The 21,514-nt window shown below is 44.6% G+C and overlaps 1 protein-coding gene across 1 annotated transcript in view; it reads right to left on the reverse strand.

Annotated features, from left to right (window-relative positions):
- RYR2 (ryanodine receptor 2) overlaps nucleotides 1–21,514 on the reverse strand; it is a 3,071,198-nt gene that overhangs the window by 2,181,636 nt on the left and 868,048 nt on the right. The window contains exon 26 of the mRNA XM_078648003.1: nucleotides 4,168–4,376. Within this exon, the coding sequence (XP_078504129.1) occupies nucleotides 4,168–4,376 (209 nt within the window). The remainder of the gene's footprint in view (nucleotides 1–4,167; nucleotides 4,377–21,514) is intronic.

A 21,514-nucleotide genomic window follows, 5' to 3' on the forward strand; every position in this document is an offset into this window, starting at 1 on the left:
AATTGTTTCTTATTTTTATTTGAAGTGTCTTTTTTCAAATCCTGTTGAAATTAAAATCCCCACCTACTATAAGCTGCCCCGGAGCTCCCCTCAAAAGCTCATTACTTTTGACCAGACTAAAAGTGTCATCCGAGACCGGACCATAGTAATTTATAAAATTCATGATTTTCCCCTGTAACCTAGCCATTACCCATAGCCATCTCCCTTGTGGATCTCTCTGAACTTGTAGAAATTTTCAAAATAGTTTTCTGGAGAAATAAATGGCAACTCCTCTCTGGACCAAACCAGCTGATGCAAAAAATACATGAGAAAAAAACATGGGTCAAAATAATTTAGGAGAATTTGATTTTAAATGTGTCTCTTGAAAGAACACCACTTCGGGATTAAAAGATATCAGCCATTTTATAAGGACACCGTAGGTTTGTTTATTTAAAATTCCATTAGCGCTGACTGATAAGATTTTACATTTGTTAGTTTCGATCAAGGTTTCTATTTGCCAGATAGCCTCGAACTTCTGATTGTGTAGTATCTGAACCTTTTGCTCTTACTCTTTTTACTGCTGTTGACCCTGTCCCACCCGTCCTACCCCTAACAAGAAAATCCGCCCCTCCAAAATGTGGAAGAACCCTTGCCAGCCATGCTGACCATATTTCACCCCTCCCCTCTAGCCTGGGTGTCATGAAATCACACCCCAAGTGTCCCTACCCCCTGCAAGGTTATCACTATTAGTTGTTTAAATTACTAGAAGGCACTACAAATATTTGGGATAGAAGAATCACAAGTGCTACCAATTATCTACCTAGCAAACAGTCTCCCACCATATAATAAATCTATGAAAAATTAAGAAAGGAAAAAAAAAGATAATAAATCAGCCGGGCTAAAGATCGTCTTCAGTATCAGTATGATAAAACTATTCTAAGGAGCATTCAGAGAAGCTTGCATATTGGAGGAGGGGATCCTTAGCTATTGCTATTGTTGAAACTATCCATATTTGTTTATTCAAATACTAGCCCCTGCTGAGATCTCCTTCGAGAGGGGATTCTAGCTACATTATCTGGAGGGGTGGGAGTAGTAATTTTAGGATTTGATCAGACTACTCATTGAGAGATGTGTCTTGCAAATGCAAAACACCTTCTCATGCATCCTCTACACATTTCACTGGATTATCAAACTGAAAGGCAAGGACCAAGTCATCCTATTGGTGATGACAGGTTCCATGCACATGACGTATGATAACAGCACTCATTCACTCTATCTAGGGACTGTAAATACTATGGATCACACATAAGAAAACGATAAAATAGACATCATGGTAAATGTAGATATGTGCTGCATATTCTGGTCCTGCATTTAGGTACTTTGAGGATTAATGTTACACAGTGGTGCTGGAACAATTTTTATAGTTGGGGTGCTGCAACTGATGATACATATATGAAGTTTCAGTGGTTGTGAAAAAACCAAGTAACCCATTTATACCAAGTGTAGCAAATATATTCAGCAGTAGAGTGGAAGGGAGGTGGTATGTAGCAGGCGGAACTTTGGACCACAATTCCACCACACTTCAGAATTACAAAACACTGTGTGACATTTGTACGTTCCTAACTTCTGATATATTCTGAAATATGTTTACAGTTCTTTAATGTGTTGAAAAAATGGCATCCTACAGCTTTCTTTTTAGACTGTCTGTACCCCAAGAATTCTGTCACTATTGGGTAGATGCATCATTGTTGCCGTTTGCGATTCCTTAATTGCGAAAATTAAGGAATCGCAATTAAGGAATCGCAAACGGCAATGCATCAAAAATTCGCGACTTATTTTGCGAATCATTAGTTTTCCTTATTTGCGATTCCCAATTTTGCGAATCGCAAATAAGGAATCCCTTTACATTGATTCCTATGGGCCTAGAGGTCCATAGGAATCAATTGGAAGGCATTCTCATTTTGCGATTCGCAATTAAGGAATCGCAAAATGAGAATGCATTTTCAAGGGTGCACCCCTGAAATTAAACTTTAAGTACATTTTTCACACACAGCATGTGTGTGTTTAAAATGAAACTTTCAAAAATGCACTTTTGTGCATTTTTGAAAGTTTTCGTAAATTAGCATGAAGTTTAACTTCATGTTAATTTACCACTTCCAAATTGCGATTTTTTACCTTAAAAAAAATCATGCATTGCATTTAAGAAATCGCAAAATTGCGATTTCTTAACTGCAATCTCAATTTAAGAGATCGCAAATAAATTGCGATTTCATAAATTGCGAAAAAAGCAAAAAAGGTTAATGCATCCCAAATCTATGAATTGCATTCGCAAACGGCCGAATTTTGCGATTCGCACCATTTGCGAATGCAATTCTGTTTGATGCATGTGGGCAATAGTTCACTATACAAAATCTTCTCACTTCAGAGAACGAAATATAATCATCACTCTCCATGTTCTCCATGTTCAAAGAAAAATCAGCTATTTGTCAGAAGGCACAGCCTGGCATCTGACCTGCCTTTAAAGCACAGCAAATGTGACAACTTAACACAATATTTAAAGGCATCTTTATTGATCAATCACCTTCTGCAATCCAGCTTGGTTATTTTGTGGGTGCTGTTGCATTCCTCAGGACACCTACTTCCGGCGCCTATGCTGTAAAATGCAGGTTTTGGGATCTATACTTTTTGTGCATATTTGCACAATCTTCATTATTTCCGTTAACGACTGTTTTCGGCATGGATTTTCTATTTTGCAAATATCCTTCCTGGATATTTTTATGTAAAAATAGCTTTTGAAAGTTCAGATAAGGGCCACATTATTTTGTTAGCCTTTCACACTGATATTGCAGTTTTATCGAAGGGGAGGATTGGTCATCTTTTCACTCCTTACGTTTTATTTCCTGAATTTTCTAAGATCAAAGTGAGTATGAGAGATAAAAACAATTAAGGAATAAACAATTGAGTTCATGTGGTAGTGAATGAAGGGATCCAGACGCAGATTTCGGTAAGTAGAATAGAAGATTTTTTTTCCAGGTGAAGACCTGTTGTGTTGCTTACTTCTGTACTGCTCCTTTAACCACATACATTCTTTCCTATGTCATTGCTGAATGTAGAACCTTGCATATGTCATTCTGATGTGCATTCTTGGTAAGAGTCAGTTATCCATTGATGCTGATCTATGCTGGATTATTTGTACTGTGCTCTTCGATTAAATAAGCTTCTACCTTAATCATCCTTGAATTTATCTTCATTTCACTGGCGACGGGATTCGAAGAGCAGAACCCACGTGGATGCCTAATTTGGGATTTCATCTTATTTCTTCAATTCTCTAAGAAGGACTTCATTCAACCTTGGACTTGGTAATTATACTGCGTTCTCCATTTACCTTGGATCAATCTTATATGCTCTTGCATATCTTAATTTTTAAGCGCTTAACTTTTAAATACGAGCCTTTTCGACGGCGAGCTCCCATCAGATCAGCAGCCAACTGACTGACCGAAAGGCTCTAGAACTGTATGAGGACTCGCAGCCTGGGTCACAATGCAAAAGAGAACATAAATTACAATTTGGATACAAACACTGCACTAGCAGTGACAATAATAATAAGCATACCACGGTTCAATGCTTTAATTTGAAAAAAGACCCATTAAGTGCCGACAAGAACAGCTTACACAGAGATGTATTTTTAAAAATAACATGCCGAGATGTATAGCATTTGAAGGTAAACAAGCCTGGTTCTCGTCGGTACCCCCAGACAATTCCTGAATCGGATGCAAACTCTTGTTTGTGCCTGGATCGGAATTACAATCCTGGCACGCATTTCACCCCAAGCAATTTTCACCACCATTTTCTCCAGGTAAAACTTTATATATTTTGCGTGGGCATATTGCTCATGTTTTGGATATGACCATGGAACAGGTGAAAACATGCAGTTTGGGCGCTATACCGCTTTTGAAGGAGTTAAACTTGAACGGGTATCCACATTACATACTCAGTATTACCATACCTAGTGGTATCAGCAAATGCTGGGTGAATATATGTCTAAGGTTACAGAAAAGTCAGAACGAGAGCCCTTGTTGGCTGGTGCAGTGCCCTTTTCAGCAGAAACAGAATAGGAAATGGGAAAAAAGTGACGCACCGGTGGCGCAAGGGGCGTGTAAATAAGCCCCATTGTGTGCGCTCACTCACCTCAATATGTTCGTGGTTTGTTGGTACTGGTATAAACTGAGGGAGCCTCTTGCTCAGCCACATGGTGATGTCCCTGTTTGTATTGACAGCAAATGGTTCATAGCCTTCTTGAAGGCCGCAGATTGTGAAGTACTTCAGGGTGCTGACATCTTTTCCGTAGTTCATGCGTCCCATCTGAGACAAACCAAGGCTGCACACTGGTATAAATCCTGTGAAAGAAAACAAAACATACGTAATGGGTGCTAGAGGTATGACTAGGAAGGAGTCAGAAGAGACAGAATGGGTGAATCAGTATTTTTCATGGGGAGTCGGGCTACCTCGCCAGATTCTGGAAATGACACGTGCTAAGAAATGCGTTACTTACCTTCATAGATTCACATGCCTGAATCATTCCCCGTTGTCTGGGTGGGAGTCCCTGGTACATAAATAGAGTAATGTCATATAGACATATACATAGTAATAGGCCAGATGCCTCTCATTAGTAACATATCCAGGTCCTTTTGTAAAAAGGACCAAACTTTGGCCAAGAGCCAATCAGATATCACCACCCTCTAGAACCTTCCTGGAAGGAGCCCTAGTCCCTCAGATTTTCGTCAGCACATTGCTAAGCAGTACTTACTGAGAGAACCAAGGGTGGGTTGCATGTGAATCTATGAAAGATACCAATACTGGATAACTGCAGTTACAGGTAAGTAACGCATTTCTTATCCAGTATTATAGGTATCTTTCATAGATTCACATGCCTGAATCAGAGTAGCAAGCAATAACCAGCACATTTCATATAGAACAACCTGTAAAATCACTTGATACTAGTATATCAATAATGAAATACAGCAAGTAATATGATACTCTAAACATAGAGAAATGTGCAAGAAGGTAATAGGATGGAGGGATGAAAGGAAGAAGGCTCACCTCTAGTGAAATAGATGGCGTAGCAACGCTTGACCCACTGCTGCATCCTTCATCAGCTCTGAATCCAAGCAGTAGTGCTTGGTGAATGTATGAGGTGTCTTCCATGTCGCCGCTCTGCATATGTCGATGATGGGTACCCAAGCAAAGAGCGCCATAGAGGTGGAGACCGCTCTAGTGGAGTGGGCCCAGACTTTAGAATGCAGAGGATGTCCTGCCTGCTGGTGGCAGAAAGTAATGGCTGCCGAAATCCACCTTGAGATGGACTGCTTTGTTAATGGAAGACTTTTCCTGGGCCTGCTAAAGGCAATGAATAGTTGGTTGGATTTTCGAAATTGTTCTGTTCTAAGGATGTCGAACTTCAGACATCTCTTGAGGTCTAAGGAATGGAGAGACCTTTCTGCTGCTGTGCTTGGGTTCGGGAAGAAGGACCGCAGAACTATAGGTTCATTCAGGTGAAAGTTGGATGGAACCTTTGGTATGAATTTAGGATTAGTTCTTAAGATAACTCTGTCCTGTTTGAACTGTAAGAAAGGGTCTTGAATGGAGAAGGCTTGGAGTTCACTCACTCTCCTTGCTGATGTGAGCGCTAGTAAGAGAGCTGCTTTCCATAACAGATATTTGATGTCTGCTTTGTGTATGGGCTCAAAGGGATGTTTCATTAACCGAGCCAGTACGATGTTGAGCTGCCAGGTGGGTGGCAAAGCCCTCACTGGAGGGAATGTCCTGAACAATCCTTTCAGAAACTGCTTGATCAGTCTATTGGACCAGAGAGAAACCCCAGACGAAGAACGCCTATACCGAGATATAGCCGCCAGGTGAACTTTTATTGAGGCGTGGGCCAACCCAGAGTGAGCCAAATGAAGCAGATAAGGCAGAATCTGTGCCAGCGAAGATTCAAATGGGTGTATCCTGTTTGTCTTACACCATATACAGAATCTTTTCCACTTCAGGGAATACGTCGTGTTGGTACTGTCGTCCCGGGCTCGGGCCAAGACTACCCTGCATTCTTGAGGAATGTCTACGTTCTGGAACTCTCTGTACTCAGGAGCCAAGCTGATAATTTGAGAGATTGTGGATCCGGATGTTGGACTTGCCCGTGGTTCATTGTCAGGAGAGTCGGGCTGGGCCTGAATGGAATTGGCGGTTCCAGCAACCGGAGGTGAAGTTCCGTAAACCAGTGTTGTCGTGGCCACGCCGGGGCTATCAGGATTAGGGTGCAATGCTCCGCCTTCATTTTCCTGAGAACCCTGGGAATCAGGGGAAATGGAGGAAATGCGTAAGAGAAGACGTTGCACCATGCGATGGAAAATGCATTCCCTAGAGACCCCTTCTGGGGATGCCAGCTTGCGTAGTATTGGCATTTTGCGATGAGTTGTGTCGCAAATAGATCCAGGTGAGGCTTGCCCCTTCGGGAGAATACGGTGTTGAGAAGATGTTGATCCAGCTCCCACTCGTGGCAGATAGAGCGTTGCCTGCTTAGAGAGTCCGCCAAGGTATTGTCTGCCCCTGGGACATACTCTGCCCGTAAAGAAATGTTGTTTCAAAGCAGCCACTTCCAAATACGTTGAGATTCTAGCGATAGCGTTAGAGATCGAGTTCCCCTTGTTTGTTCAGATAGTGCATTGTGGTGGTGTTGTCCGTTCTCACAAGCACTGGGGAATCCTTGATCCGGGGCAGGAATGCTCTTAGTGCCAGGTAGACTGCCCTCAATTCGAGAAGGTTGATATGCAGTTGCTTTTCTGTCCGAGACCATAGCCCATTGATCTGGAGTTCTTGCAGAAACGCACCCCATCCCTCCAATGAAGCATCTGTGGTGATCACATGTGGAGAGATTGGTAGTAGGAAAGGAAGGCCCTGGTCCAGATTTTGAGGTTGAAGCCACCAGTCTAGGGCTTGCACAGTGAATGGAGTGATCTGGATTAGATCGACGAAGGATCCTGCACACTGGATCCACTGAGTGGATAGTGCCTCCTGCAGCGGCCGCATACGAAGACGGCAGTGTGGGATCAGCAGGATGTTGGAGGACATCATCCCCCAATAATGACTTGTACAGGCGCACCGTGATGGTCTTTTTGGCCTGAATCCGGGCTGCTAGAGACTTGAGTTTGAGCTGACGTTCCTGTGAAGGAAAGGCTTTTTCCTGATCCGTATCCAGGACAGCCCCCAAGAAAGTGAGGCGTTGGGAAGGCTGAAGTACAGACTTTTCCTGGTTGAGAGTGAGTCCCAGGTTTTTGAAGAGTCGCAGACATCCGTCTGAGGGCCTGCTCACGCCTGCGAAAGTAGGTGCCTTGACGAGCCAGTCGTTCAAGTATGGGAAGACTTGGTGATGGTGTTGGCGAAGATATGCTGCCACCGGAGACACAAAAATAGGGATGTGTGAGGAGCACTCCGTTGAAGTTGAGATAACATCGGTATTGGATAAGCGGGCAGGACGTCTAGCACAGATTGGATATTGAAGGATTAAGGGAATAGAATCACTCCAGAAGCTTCTCAGCTTATCGACAACTCACACAGTAAAGGAACGTGCGCCTAGGCGCAGAGATTCAACCACACAGCCTGGCCCTTGAGGAAGGTACCTTTGAGTACCGAAATGCATTGGGCAGAACAATGAAACTGTGTTGTTAAAATATGATGTTATGTATATTGTATATGGTTAATCAGAAGTAATGTATAATCGCATGATGCATTTGTTGATATGACGAACTGATGGAAATTGATTGAAAAATGCACAGTATAATATTACAAAGTGAATCATGTATTAAAACAAGTAACTGTTATATGGTATAGCATTTAGTGGAATACTTTGACAAATTTAGAAGGTGCACCACACCACGTGAACAGTGCACGACTAGATGGGCTTGTTGACCCGTCATAACTCATGCCACCGGAGACAGGCATTTTGTAAAAATGCGAGGAGACGATTTCACTCCGAAGGGCAGCACCCTGAATTGGTAGTGTCTGCCCGCCACCGCAAACCTGAGGAATTGTCTGTGGTTTTTGTTGATCGGTATGTGGAAAAAAGCGTCTTGTAGGTCTAAAGACACCATGAAGTCTTTTGAATCGAGGAGCTGCAGCACCTCCTGAATGGACACCATACGGAACGACTGTTTCTTGAGGTATCCGTTGAGGTCTCGTAAGTCCAATATAGGTCTCCATTTTTTCTCCTTTTTCCGTATTAGGAAGTATCAGGAATAGAATCCCTTGCCTTTCTGATCCCGAGGTACTTTTTCTATAGCTCTTTTGTGGAGCATTATAGAGAGTTCTTTTTGTAGGAGATGTAGATTCTTGTGGTTCATTGGACGTGGAGGATTCGAAGGAGGAGTCTCCACAAACTCCAATGAATGTCCGAACTGGACTAGTTGAAGGACCCAGCGATCCGTTGTAATTTGCTGCCAATTGTGGAGGAAAAATTAGATTTTTCCTCCAACTGCGTAAGGTGGAGAAGAAATGGAGGCCTGACAGAGGTCATTGCCTTCTGGCTGTGTCTTTCTTCCCTCCTCGTCCACGAAAGGAAGATTTGTTGTATGATGACTGATTTTGTTGTTGCTGCCTTTGTTGGTACTGGGGTTTGTACTGCTGGTTTGAGCTGTACGATGATTTTTACCCCTGATAGCTACCTCGTGAAGGTCGTCCTCTTCCTCTGGAGCCCCGAAAGGAAGTATTTCTGAACTGGAGAGTACCTAGGGCCTTCGCGGTATCAGTATCCTTTTTGATACCTTGCAGCATCTCGTCTATGTCTTTCCCAAACAGTAGGTGGGCATCGAACGGCATGTCCAATATCTTTGCCTGCACTTCCGGTCGGAAAGATGTGGCCTTGAGCCATCCTTGGCGCCTTAGGACCGCAGCCCCTGCCAATTGTCGGAATCCTGTGGAGGCGATATCCATCGCCACGTCGATCCTTTCCGAGGCTGAACGTTCGCCGTCAAGGAGAATCTTTTTTGCTTCCTCTTTTTGGTCTTCTGGGATAGTACCCAAATATGGAGCAATATCCGCCCACATTTGGCGGTTGTAACTAAGGAGTTAGCCGCTCGTACAGTGAGGGCCGACATGGATGAAAACCTCTTGCCAATGTTATCCAGTTTACGACCCTCCTTATCTGGTGGCGCAGTCAACGCCGCCGATGGATTATTGCATTTACGCTGCGCAGCTTGGGTAATGACAGACTCTAGTTTTGTGTGACCTGTAAGGCATTCAGGAGCTGTGTCAGGAGCCTTATACTTTTTGTCGAGCCTGGGTAGGACTGGAGGCAAAGATGAAGGGTTCTTCATTATTTTCACCCCCTGATCCCAAATATACTCAATAACGGGAATGGATCGCACAGCCTTTTGAAATGGCTCTTTAAAGTCATACAGGAAACAATCCTGAGGTTGCGTGGTCATTTGGATTTTGAATCTTGAAGCAGCCCTTTCTAAGATGTTGTGGAACCCTCCGATGTCTTCCGGAGGCGAGTCTGCCTGTGCTTGGTCAGGGGAAGCCCGATCTGGAATAACGTATTCATTCCATTCGTCTTCCTGCAGTTCTCCTTCCTCTTGCTATTCGCCCTCGTCTTGTGCTCCTCCTTCCTCTTCTTCATCAGAAGACTGTAAAGGAGGCAAATAAGCAGTGTCCGGTTGAATGAGCAGCGGAGGCGGCCTAGGGCGAGGTGGAGGGGTAGGTATCACAACTGGCAGTTTGGAGGCGGATTGGAAGGAAACCGCTGCTTATAATCCGCAATGAGAAATTGTAAATCCGTCACTATGGATGCTGGAAGACACACCACAGGTTGTGAAGGCGGAGGTGGAGTAGAGTGATATTCCTCCTGGAAATCCATTCCTTCCTGATCCAGGTCTTCACACTCTGAGCTTTCATGGATTTTAATGTTAAGTTCTGATGGATTGGTAGCAGTCTGAAACAGTGAGCCATCCTCAGAATCCTCCGTGTCCAACAATTGAGCCGGCGGCAGTGGCTGGACTCTACTTGGTGAGGTCAATTCGGGCGTCAAAGTACGCTTAGTTATCCTGAAGTGTGTGTACGAGTACTTCAATGAAGGTGATCCTGTCGTCGGCGAGCCCGTCGACGGTATGGTCGTCGACAAGGGAACGTCGACGGTGATAGCCGGAGTCAACGGCGGCGTCCTCGTCGACGATGGAACTGTCGACGGCAGCGTAGTCGATGGTGTTTTGTCAACGCTGGAGACGTCGTCGATGGTCCCGTCGCCGGCTTCGTGTTCGTCGACACTGGTGTCGACGTCGATGGTCTCGTCGACGGCTTCGTCGACGATGGAACTGTCGACGGAGGCTTCACTGACGTCGACAAGGATTTCGTCAACGATGAAGAAGGTTTCATCGACGTCGAAGGGGCTTTAGTCATCGATGATGATTTTTGTTTCGTCGACAGGGGCTTCGTCATCGATTTTTTAATTATTATTACAGATGGAATGGACCTACCCGTCGACGACGAGGCTGAAGTAGTCGTCGACGTTGAGGAGAATGGCAAAGCCATCGATGTGGAGATTGTTGTCGTCGACGTTGTTACAGTCACCACTGAAGATGTCCTGATAGGCTTTTTGAAGGTAGTATCCTGGAGAGAAACCTTCTCAGTCATGGCCTTTGAACGAACCTCTGACGACTTGGGCATCTTCTTTTGAGGTGGCTCCAAAGATGGTCCTGGGGATGACGTTCTAGGCCTTTTAGGAGAGGAATGAGTACTTTTGATGGAACACTCACTCTCCCCTGAAGAGACTACCTGGTCCTTGTCCTTAATTCTCTGGAGCCAGAGAAGCAGGCGTCCCTCTCTGTCCTTCAGAGTTTTGGTCGAAAAAGTGCGGCAGACCTTGCAATCCTTTGCAGAGTGGTCAGGGTAGAGACAGTAAAGGCAGTCCTCATGTCTGTCATCAACATGAAGCCTCTTTTTACCACAAGAGGCACATGATCTAAATAATCCTTTTTTAGGAGTGTCAGCCATGTTCCACTGAAGAACTCCTCACAGAGAACAAATTCTTTGAGAGAATATTGAAAAAAGGTAAAGAATACCAGAAAAAACTGAGCAGAGCTCAGAGGAGACTCCCTTAGCACGACGTGCGGTAGAAAATCTGAGGGACTAGGGCTCCTTCCAGGAAGGTTCTAGAGGGTGGTGATATCTGATTGGCTCTTGGCCAAAGTTTGGTCCTTTTTACAAAAGGACATGGATATGTTACTAATGAGAGGCCTCTGGCCTATTACTATGTTTATGTCTATATGACATTACTCTTTTTATGTACCGGGGACTCCCACCCCGATGACGGGGAATGATTCAGGCATGTGAATCTATGAAAGATACCTATAATACTGGATAATATGAAAGCACACACCATCTTCAAGGCTTTGAGTGTGCATGCTGCAGTAAGGCTGCATGCTTGAACGTTTAGCACCACAAGTCACAAGCAGTTAATGATACCTAAGGTCCAGCAGAACTGGAAAACCAGGAAAGTTATCTTACCTAACACCATTCTAATTCTTTTCCACTAGAGACCGGTCAAGAAACATATCAAAATCCCTAGCTTGCAGGATAAAAGGGGGTTTAGGGGAGAGTCAGGTCTGCAAGGCCTTGAAGAATGTGTTGATAGGTGACATGATCAACAAGTTGAAACAACAGCAAGTTTCAACTGTGCTCCGTGCACAGCCAGCAGCGGCATGAAAAATGAGTTTTTACAGAAACGAGATAGACTCATCCCGGAATTTTCTTTTTTTCTATTACAAAAATGCCCAAGCTCCTCTGTGACACGTACTACCTTTACAACCTCTGATGCCACGGATCGTAAAAAGCGCCAAGATTAGCAAACATCAAGCAAGGGATCTCAGTTGCGAACCCTAGCGAGCTTTGAAGTACATTCATGAGGAATTAGTGTCAGTGCTTAATTTGTAAAATATGAAGTGCTGGTGCTCAAATGTTTGTCAAGGCCAACCCCACTTTTTTCTACTACTTCTACTGTCTTACTATTCAGTTGGACAACGTGGGTGCCGTGATGTGGGCGTTCAGCAGGATGTGCTGTGTGCCTAAGGAGGAAGGCACCTGTGTTAGTCAACGACAGGCGTCTCTCTAAAATCACAGCAGCAAGCCTTAATATGTCTTCCAATAACAGACATCTCTCAGATAGTGTTAACAGGGGTCTCTCAGTGTTATAAATCATACCTCTCAGTGGCAGTGAGGAGTCTCTCACAGTGCTCAAGACTGCAGCTGTATCAGGGACAGGCAGTGAGTGCCTTTCACATAGTGCAGTGGACGCACTTTATTACTGGCCTTCTCAAGCACTTATTTATTATCAGGCCTGTTCCAACCGCCAGGGAGAGTCCAGGCACCCTTCAAAGCAGACGAGATTATAAGGTGTTCCAAGGGACAGCCCCACTATGAGAGGTGCAAGGGGTGTGTAGCCGCTGTCCTCCGGTTCTGTAAGGGAAAGAGCCCCACCCAGAGCGGTGCGGGGTGTAGTAGCCAGCCACTGTCTTCCGATTAAGGGTAGGCACTGCAGATGTATGTATATCGCATTCGGCACTATATTGCAGGAAGGCAGCGACTGGCAGCAAGAAACAATCTACGGGCAGGGAGGGGCATGGCACGTGCTGTTAAACAACCAGAGAGTGATGTGGGTGTTTTATTAATATAGGAGGAGGAGTAGTTCTTGAAATTGGAGACATGGTCAGTGTCAGTCATTGTGCACGTCCATGTGCAGCATCGAGGAGTCCAGCACTCCAGTCTGTTCTTAGGTAATGCATGTTCATCACTATAGCGCTGAGCAGGAATTTCCTGTGTAGGTCATAAACTCTTCCACCACCGGAGCTGCCGTTGTCTTGAGAGGATGCTTGACCAGTACTCACACTAAACATGCAGTCTCGTAGCACATGACAAATAGTCAAAATGCACTTGCGTAAAACTGCTCTAACTGCAGTCAAACACGGAATTATTCACTCTGAAGCTAGTGCTGCTCTGTGTGTTTCCTGAATAAAAGGGATCGCATCTCCTTGAAATTCTAAAGCACGACTGTAAAGGATTTCACCGGCAAACCCTCTCTCCTACACACCTTAGTTAAACATAAACCAGAGAGTTTGTGACTCAAGAGAAGCTGTCTTTCTATTGAGGCCATCCTTTCAGCGGCGGAACACAGAACCAGCCAGACTAACGCAGGCTTGTTTCAGCTAACTTGCATTTGGAAGCATGAAAATGGAGAAAGTGGAAACACTGAACTGATTAGCAGTTTCAAGTTACTATTATTAATTGATATTAACAATATAAACGTGCATTTGAACACAGTACAATAGCACACAGTTAGAAAAAATGAATTTTCTTTAGATATGATAATGTAACTGAAAAGCTTATATCATAATTCATAATTTATAAAACATCAATGTGGGCGAGCGCAGCAGATGCGTAGAACCGGCCCTAATAATTAAGTGCTGGTGCTAAGCACCGGAAAGCACCAGCACAAATTAAGCACTGATTAGTGTTAGAGCTTAATCGGCAGTGAATACTAGACTCCATATGTCCTCGATCTAGTTTAATCAATCAGAGGTAATATCATTTCTTATAAAAGATTGAGGCTATCCTCTGGTATCCAGAGTTTTTCATGACTACTACTGACGTGAACTTCCTCAGGCCAGGCCTTGTTGCCAACAACTGGAGTGCACTTCCTTTGATCGTGCGCAGCTAGGGTTGTCCGCCTGTTGCTATAGGTCAGAGTCTGCAGCCACCAGGCAGCTGCAGATGGCCAAAAGCCAAAGGCAGTGCACAGCAGAGAGGTGGCTGCTCAAAAGGGTGTTGGGTACAGGGACAGGCTGAAGGCCATGTGCAGTGAGTGAGTTGGCTTTGGGTTACCCACAGGGTTTGGGTGTATGTTCAAGTTTGAATATATAATTCATAGGAAACAAACAAAGGTTAAAGTCACATTATAGTTAAGTATGGCAAAAAAATGTAGCTTACTTTAAAAAAAAAGAAAACAGAAATTTACCGAAACAAACTAAATGTTAAAGGGAGGTTATGGTTAGGTGTTGAAATAGTGTACAAATTAGTTGAAAAAAGAAAAGGAGCTCACATTCACCAGTTATACTTTACTCGTTTGACATTTCACTTTTAACATGTCATGAGTGATTTAATATGTGAGGTCATAAGCTGTGCATGGTGAGTGTGCAAGTTATAATTAAGTCAGTAACTACAGTAACTAGTGAATTTCAGTATTGTTTGCCTTTTCATTTTTTATTCTCATTTCAACACCTAGCTATAACATAACTCTAGTCATTGCTTTTTTCAGTGACTTTCTGGGGTTATTTTTTAAGATAAACTTTCTGCTTATACATGTATGCCTTTTTTTCTTATTTGAATGGAGTACTAGTGCTGGGTGACACCAACGTTTTCCAAGAGCAATCATAGGGGCTCTATGTAAATGTTAAATAGCATTAGTACTAGGACAGAGATTGGTAACTTGCAGGCGTGGACGGGCCTCGGAGCTGTGCTGCAGGCAGGGGACTGCATTGTACACTTCACGAGTGGTGGCCATTGCCTCAGTGCAGGTTGCTGCGTCACTGACGGCATCGCTGACAGAGTCAGTGTTGTTTTTCTTGGGTTGTAGCACCAACCGCATGATTCCAAGGGCCCAGGAACTGGAATTGGCACTCTTTGGAAATCAGGAGTCCAGCAGAGGAGTCCAGGTGCTGTTTAGCAAGATGCAGGTGAATTATTTGTGTCCCTGAGACTTCTGAAGAGGAGGCAAGCTCTACTTCAAGCCCTTAGATAATCTTCTTAAGCAAGATACCACAGCAAGGCAACTGCAGGCCAACCCAACAAAGCAACACATAGCAAAGGGGCAGTACTCCTCCTGGCAGCTCTTCGGCTCTTCTTCTTCGCAGGCTCCTCTTAGTCTAGAAGTAATCTAAAATTCTGGGGTTTAAGGTCTAATAGAACATTGGAATGTTGGGAGTTTCATTGAAAACAATTGAGTGCTCTGGGCTTATAATGGCTGGTATAAGCCTGGAGCTCCAACATGCCAATGTTTCTTTGTTCACAGCTCTGGATGTGAACAAAGGCTTCAAGGAGCCTGAGGGGATTCCAATCCCCTCACGTTCCCAAAAGGCTTTGTTCTTGTTTGTTAGAACATTCTACCCTCTAGTGGCAGAATGTTCTAATAGCCTTATAGCCCTTCGTAGCTGGGCTATACCACTATTAAAGTCCCTCTCCCTTGTTAAAGGCCCTCGCCTTCGGCTCGGGCCTTTAACGCTGGAGAGGGCCTTTAATAGCCGGTATAGCCCTCTACGGCGGGCTATAAGGCTATATTAGAACTTTGGAATGTTGGTAGGTCCATTGAAAACAATGGCGTGCTCCAGGCTTATAATGGCTGGTATAAGCCCAGAGCTCCAACATTCCAATGTTTCTTTGTTCACAGCTCTGGTTGTGAACAACGGCTTCAGGGAGCCTGAGGGGATTTCAATCCCCTTGTGCTCCCCGAATGCTTTGTTTTATTTGTTAGAACATTCTGCCCTCTAGTGGCAGAATGTTCTAATAGCCTTATAGTCCTTCGTAGCAGGGCTATATACCGGCAATTAAAGTCCCGCTGCTTTGTTAAAGTCCCTCACCTTCGGCTCGGGCCTTTAACGCTGCAGCAGGCCTTTAATAGCCGGCATAGCCCGCTATGGCGGGCTATAAGGCTATAATATTTAGACCCAATTTTTTCTTTGATTTTTTTTTTGTAAGAGTCTCTGGGCTCAGTAAAAACCAGTTCTGTCCTTCCTGGTCCAGCTTCACTACAGGATGTGGAGACAGCATTGTCCAAAAGAGGCACAGCATATGCAGGTGCTAGTGAAAGCTCCGCCCACCACTCTAAATGCAGACTAGGTCTATTCAGTCCAGCTATGAGTCACCCGGGCAAGGCAGGACACATCTCAACCCCCCCTTATCACTGTCTAGAGTGAATGCCCATCCCCAGCTCCTGTTACTCCAAAACCAGACAATTAATACACAAACAGGCAGAGGGGCACACAATGAAAATGACCACTTATAAAAGTGCAAAAACCTATAGGGGTTAAGCCCAAAGGACCGGGACCAGGTAGGGCTATTCAAAATTCTAAACACAAAACAATGAACCCGGCTCCGTACTACTGTGCACTCCTACTACTCATGGAGTAACGAACAGTCAACTCTTTAATCTGTCCAATGGAATTTTTTATTAGACCATTCCTGTTTAAAAAAGTTAATCAAAACAATTTTTTTTGGACTGAAAATGAAACAGACTTATCAAATTCACACATGAACTTACACGTATATACTATTCACAATAACATACACTTAAAGGCCAAAATGGACTTAGACACTGTGAAAAAATTATTAGCAACAGCTTGCAACATTACAAAATCAGCAAATGAATTCATACATTAATCTGATGCAAAACACATTTTTGGAAAAATTTACATCATATACAAAATTTAGTAATAAACATGAAGATATCCAATGTTATGAACCACATATGTTATTCCAGCGTCAAAAGAAAATCTGAATAGTGTATCAATCCTTTATCCAATAGTTTCCTTCAACACTCGTCATATTCAGAATTAACTAAATGCCTCGCAAAATGCATTTTGGGAGTCATAAGTCTATGTTTCTTTTTCAGTCCCCCAAAAATTGTTTAGATTAACTTTTAAAGAAAAAGGAATGGTCTAATAAAAAATTCCATTTGGACACATTAAAGAGTTGACTGTTAGTTACTCCATGAGTAGTAGGAGTGTACAGTAGTATGGAGCTGGGTTCATTGTTTTGTGTTCTGCACTTTCTAAAAGTGGCATTTTCAAAAACAATTTAAAAACACCTTTACTAAAAGATATGTTATTGAATTCTGAGTCCATAGAGCCTAAACTCCAAATCTCTAGTTGTTCCCAATTGGAAGTTAGCTGTGTAAAATGTTACAGTGCAGCTCTAATGAAAGCCTATAGGACAGCCATCCTTTCAATAGTGAAAAACGTAATACACCGTATTTCACTATCAGGACATGTCACACACTCTAGTGCATGCCCTACCTTTCACATACACTGCACTCTACCCATGGGTGGCCAAAAGGCCTACCTTAGGGGCGAGTTACATGTAAGAAAAGGAAAGATTAGGACCTGGCAAGTGGGTGCACTTGCCAGGTCAACATGGCAGTTTACAACTGTGCGCGCAGACATTACTGTGGTAGGGCTGAATTACAGGGCTACTCGTGTGGGTGACATAATCAGTGCTGAAAGCCCCTAGTAGCATTTGATTTACAGGCCATGGCACACTCAGTGCACTTTACTAGGGACTTACCAGTAAATCAAATATGGCAATCATGGATAACCAATCATAATCACAATTTACACAGGAAGCACTTGCACTTTGACACTGATCAGCAGTGGTAAAGCACCCAAAGCATCTAACCCAGCAAAAATGAAATCCAGTACACAGTCAAAAATTCAGGAGGTAGAGGCAAAAAGTCAGGGGAAACCATGCCAAGGACGTCAAGTCTAACAAAGTGTAATCAGGGTAGGAGCTAGCTCCTCCCTAGCCATCCTTTCACACCCAGGCCCATTCTCTACTGTCTGGAAGGAGTACACATCTCACGTCAGTGAGGGAGCAAGGGTCAGGTAACACCTGGACTTTGGCATAAAGGAACTTTTCGGTTTGGGTAGAAAAATGCCAACTTTGCAAAAGTGGGATTTTCGAAATAGTAATAGTAATTTAAAATCCGACTTTATCATTAGGTTGGCTTTCAATTCCTATTAAAATGAGCCATTGAACCACTTTTCCAGCCAGCTCCAAACTAAAGTTAAGCATCATAAGGAGCTATAATGTAACCCAGCGTTTTCTATGAGAGAGTCTGGTTTGCTGCAGTGAAAACAACTTTGTAGGTTTTTTACTGTCAAGACATGTGAAACTTTAAATATGCATGTCCTACTTTTTAAACGCCCTGCTCCCCACCTGATGAGCTTTTTAGGCCTGACTTACTGGCGAGTATTAAAAAGCAAGGTTTAGGCATGGCAAAAGATGTATTTTGCCAAGTTGAAATGCCTGTTCCAACTGCACACACAGTCTGCAATGGAGGGTCTGAGACATGTTTTACAGAGCTACTTTAGTGGGTGGCACAATGAATGCTGCATTCCACTAATATTATTTTCGTTTCGTAAACGTGGCTGCTCTGCAGATCTGATGCAGCGGCACCACGGCGAACAGGGCAGTTGAAGACGACATTGCCTGGTGGAATGGGCCCTCACTGAAGACTGTAGAGGCTTGCCTGCCTGTTGATGGCAGAAAGCGATGGCCGAGGAAACCCAACGAGCAATAGTAGGTTTGGTAACGGGACGCCCTTTGTGGAAACGTCCATAAGCTATGAACAGTTGATCAGCTTTGCGAAAAGGGGCTGTTCTGCTGATGTAAATCTTCAAGCACCTTTTAATGTCCAAGGAGTGCAAGCGCTGCTCCGCTGGAGACTGTGGATTAGCAAAGAAAGTCTTTAAGAAAACAGGTTTGTTAATGTGGAAATCCGAAGGCACCTTAGGCAGAAAGGTGGGATTAGTGCGAAGCACTACAAAGTCCGGCTGAAATTGCAGAAAAGGAGGATTTATAGTGAAGGCATGAATATCACTTACGCGACGTGAAGATGTCAGCGCAAAGAGAAGAGCAACCTTCTAAGTGAGAAACTTCAAGTCTGCCTTGTGTATAGGTTCGAATGGTGCTTTCATAAGTTGTGCCAACACGATGTTAAGGTGCCAAGTAGGAGGAGGGTGCCGAATCGGTGGGAATTTGCGGAATAATCCTTTGAAAAATTGGCGTATTATCCTGGAAGAACAGAGTGAGGTGACGCCATCCTGGCGGAAGCGGGAAATTGCCGCCAGAAAAACTCTCAAAGTTGAATGCGAGAGTCCAGACTGAGCAAGTTGCAAAAAGAATGGAAGGAGCTGCACAGGCGTGGAATTAATGGGATGGACCCCAGCAGCTGCACACCAATGGCAGAATCTCTTCCATTTAAGTTTGTAGGTTTTAACAGTTGACGGAGCTCTGGCCTGAGCGAGAATGTCTCTACAGTCTGGCGGGATGGCTAGATGAGCAAATTCAAGGTGCTTAGGTTCCAAGCTGACAAATTCAGAGAGGTTGTGTCTGGATGGCAAATCTGACCCTTTTCCATCGTGAGGAGGTCCATCCGAGGATGAAGATGGATGGGCTCGCACTGGGATAGAAGAAGCAGCTCTGAAAACCATGCCTGACAAAGCCATCTGGGGGCGATCAGAAGAATGTGGTAAGGCTGTCTCTGCATCTTCCACAATACCCGAGGCACCAGAGGGATTGGAGGAAAAGCGTAAGCAAACAGATTGCACCAATTCAACAAAAGGGCATTGCCCTGTGACCCTCGGTGGGGATGCCAGCTTGCATAAGACGGGAATTTCCGGTTCTGTGGTGTGGCAAAGAGATCCAGCGGCGGACGCCCCCATCTCCGAAAAATCAGCTCGAGTGATGGTTGATGTAACTCCCACTCGTGGGTCGATGACGTGAACCTGCTGAGGGAATCCGCTAGGATGTTGGAGACTCCTGGGAGATGGACTGCAGTGAGAGTGACGTGGTGACTTAGAGCCGAGTCCCAGATCAACTGCGCCAGATGAGACAAGATTGGAGACTTTGTTCCGCCCTGCTTGTTCATATAATGCATGCTGGTTGTGTTGTCCGTCTGAATAAGGACTGAATCTCCTTGAATCAAGAGATGAAAGGACTTGAGCTCCAGAAAAATGGCCATCAGCTCCAGCCTGTTGATGTGCCAGGTTCTCTGAGGCAAAGTCCACTTGCCCTTTATGGACAGGCCTTGAAGATGAGCACCCCATCCTTCCAATGAGGCGTCCATCGTCAGAGTAAGTTCCGGAGTGATGGAAAAGAACGACGACCCTGTCGAAAGATTGGATGGCCGCGCCCACCATTTGAGGGCCGCTCTCATGCGGGTGGGGACACAGAGTATGTCATTGAAGGAACCGGTGACCTGACGCCACTGTCCATCCAGTTCCTCTTGAATGGGGCGTGTCCGTAGTCTGCAATTTGGGATCAATGCAATGCACGATGACGCCATCCCTAGAAATTAATTTAATAGTCGGACTGAAAAGGACTGTTTTGTCCGTAGATGAGACACCAATTGAAGAATCTTTTGTTGACGCTCCTGAGATACAAATGCTTTTGCAAGAGTTGTATTCAATGTGGCCCCTAGAAACTTCTTGCAGGGCGCTGGATGCAATTGGGACTTGGCCATGTTGATGGAAAGACCGAGGGAGCGAAACACCTCCTGACAAAGGAGAGTGTCCTGAAGCAGCTGCGTGCGAGACTGCGAGTTTAGGAGACAGTCGTCCAGGTAAGGAAAAATCTGGACACCCTGAAGACGCAGATAAGCTACCACAGGAGCTAACACCTTCGTAAAGACGCGAGGGGCTGAACGTAGGCCGAAAGGCAGTACTCTGAACTGGAAGTCCCTCCGTCCCACGCGGAAACGCAAGTACTTCCGATGGCGCGGAAGAATAGGGACATGGAAGTAGGCGTCCTGGAGGTCGATAGTTGCCATGAAATCCCCCATTGAGAGTAATCGTAAGATCTCCACCAGCGTTAACATGTGGAAGGATTGGCACTTGAGATATTTGTTGAGTGCTCGCAAGTCCAATATCGGCCGCCAATCCAGCGTCTTCTTGATGACAAGGAAAAAACGGGAATAAAATCCCTTCCCCCTTTGAGACTTGGGCACCACTTTGACGGCACCCTTCTGTATCATAAGGCGAACTTGATGTAATAGTTCCTTGATGTGTGCTGGTGGTGGGCCGGAAGGTGGAGTGGGTGGAGGAAGTTTGATGAACTCTAAAGCATGGCCCTTCTCTACGATGTCCAGAACCCAATGGTCCGAGGTGATGGAGGACCATTGAGAACAGAACAGGGAGATTCGACCTCCAACTTTTTGGGGTAAAGGCAAGTCATTGTCGCTTGGGAGCAGATCCTCTGTAAGAAGATTTCCCTCTATAGGTTTAAGAAGACTGTTATCGGGAAGACTGTTGCTGGGTGTTAGAGTAGCGTTGATTGCCTTGGTTTTAGGAGCGATATTGATTGCTTCCCCCTCGAAAAGTAGATGAGGTGTCACGTCCACGTGCACCCCAAAAGGGCTGTTTACGAAACTGCAAGGTTCCAAGAGAGCGAGCAGTGTCAGTGTCTTTTTTGATGGACTGTAACGCTTCATCAGCATGAGCCCCAAACAATGACTCACTGTCATACGGAATATCCAGGATCTTTGCCTGTACCTCTTGCGGGAAAGATGTGGAACGCAACCAACCTTGCCTGCGTAGAACAGCCGCTCCAGCGAGTTGTCGGAAACCAGTACATTCGATGTCAACGGCACAATCAATTATCTCTTCCGATGTTCTCTCTCCTTCTTGGAGATGTTGCAAAGTTTCCGCCTTTGAAGCATCCG

The sequence above is a fragment of the Lissotriton helveticus genome, chromosome 6, assembly GCF_964261635.1.
Source record: "Lissotriton helveticus chromosome 6, aLisHel1.1, whole genome shotgun sequence".
NCBI lineage: Eukaryota > Metazoa > Chordata > Amphibia > Caudata > Salamandridae > Lissotriton > Lissotriton helveticus.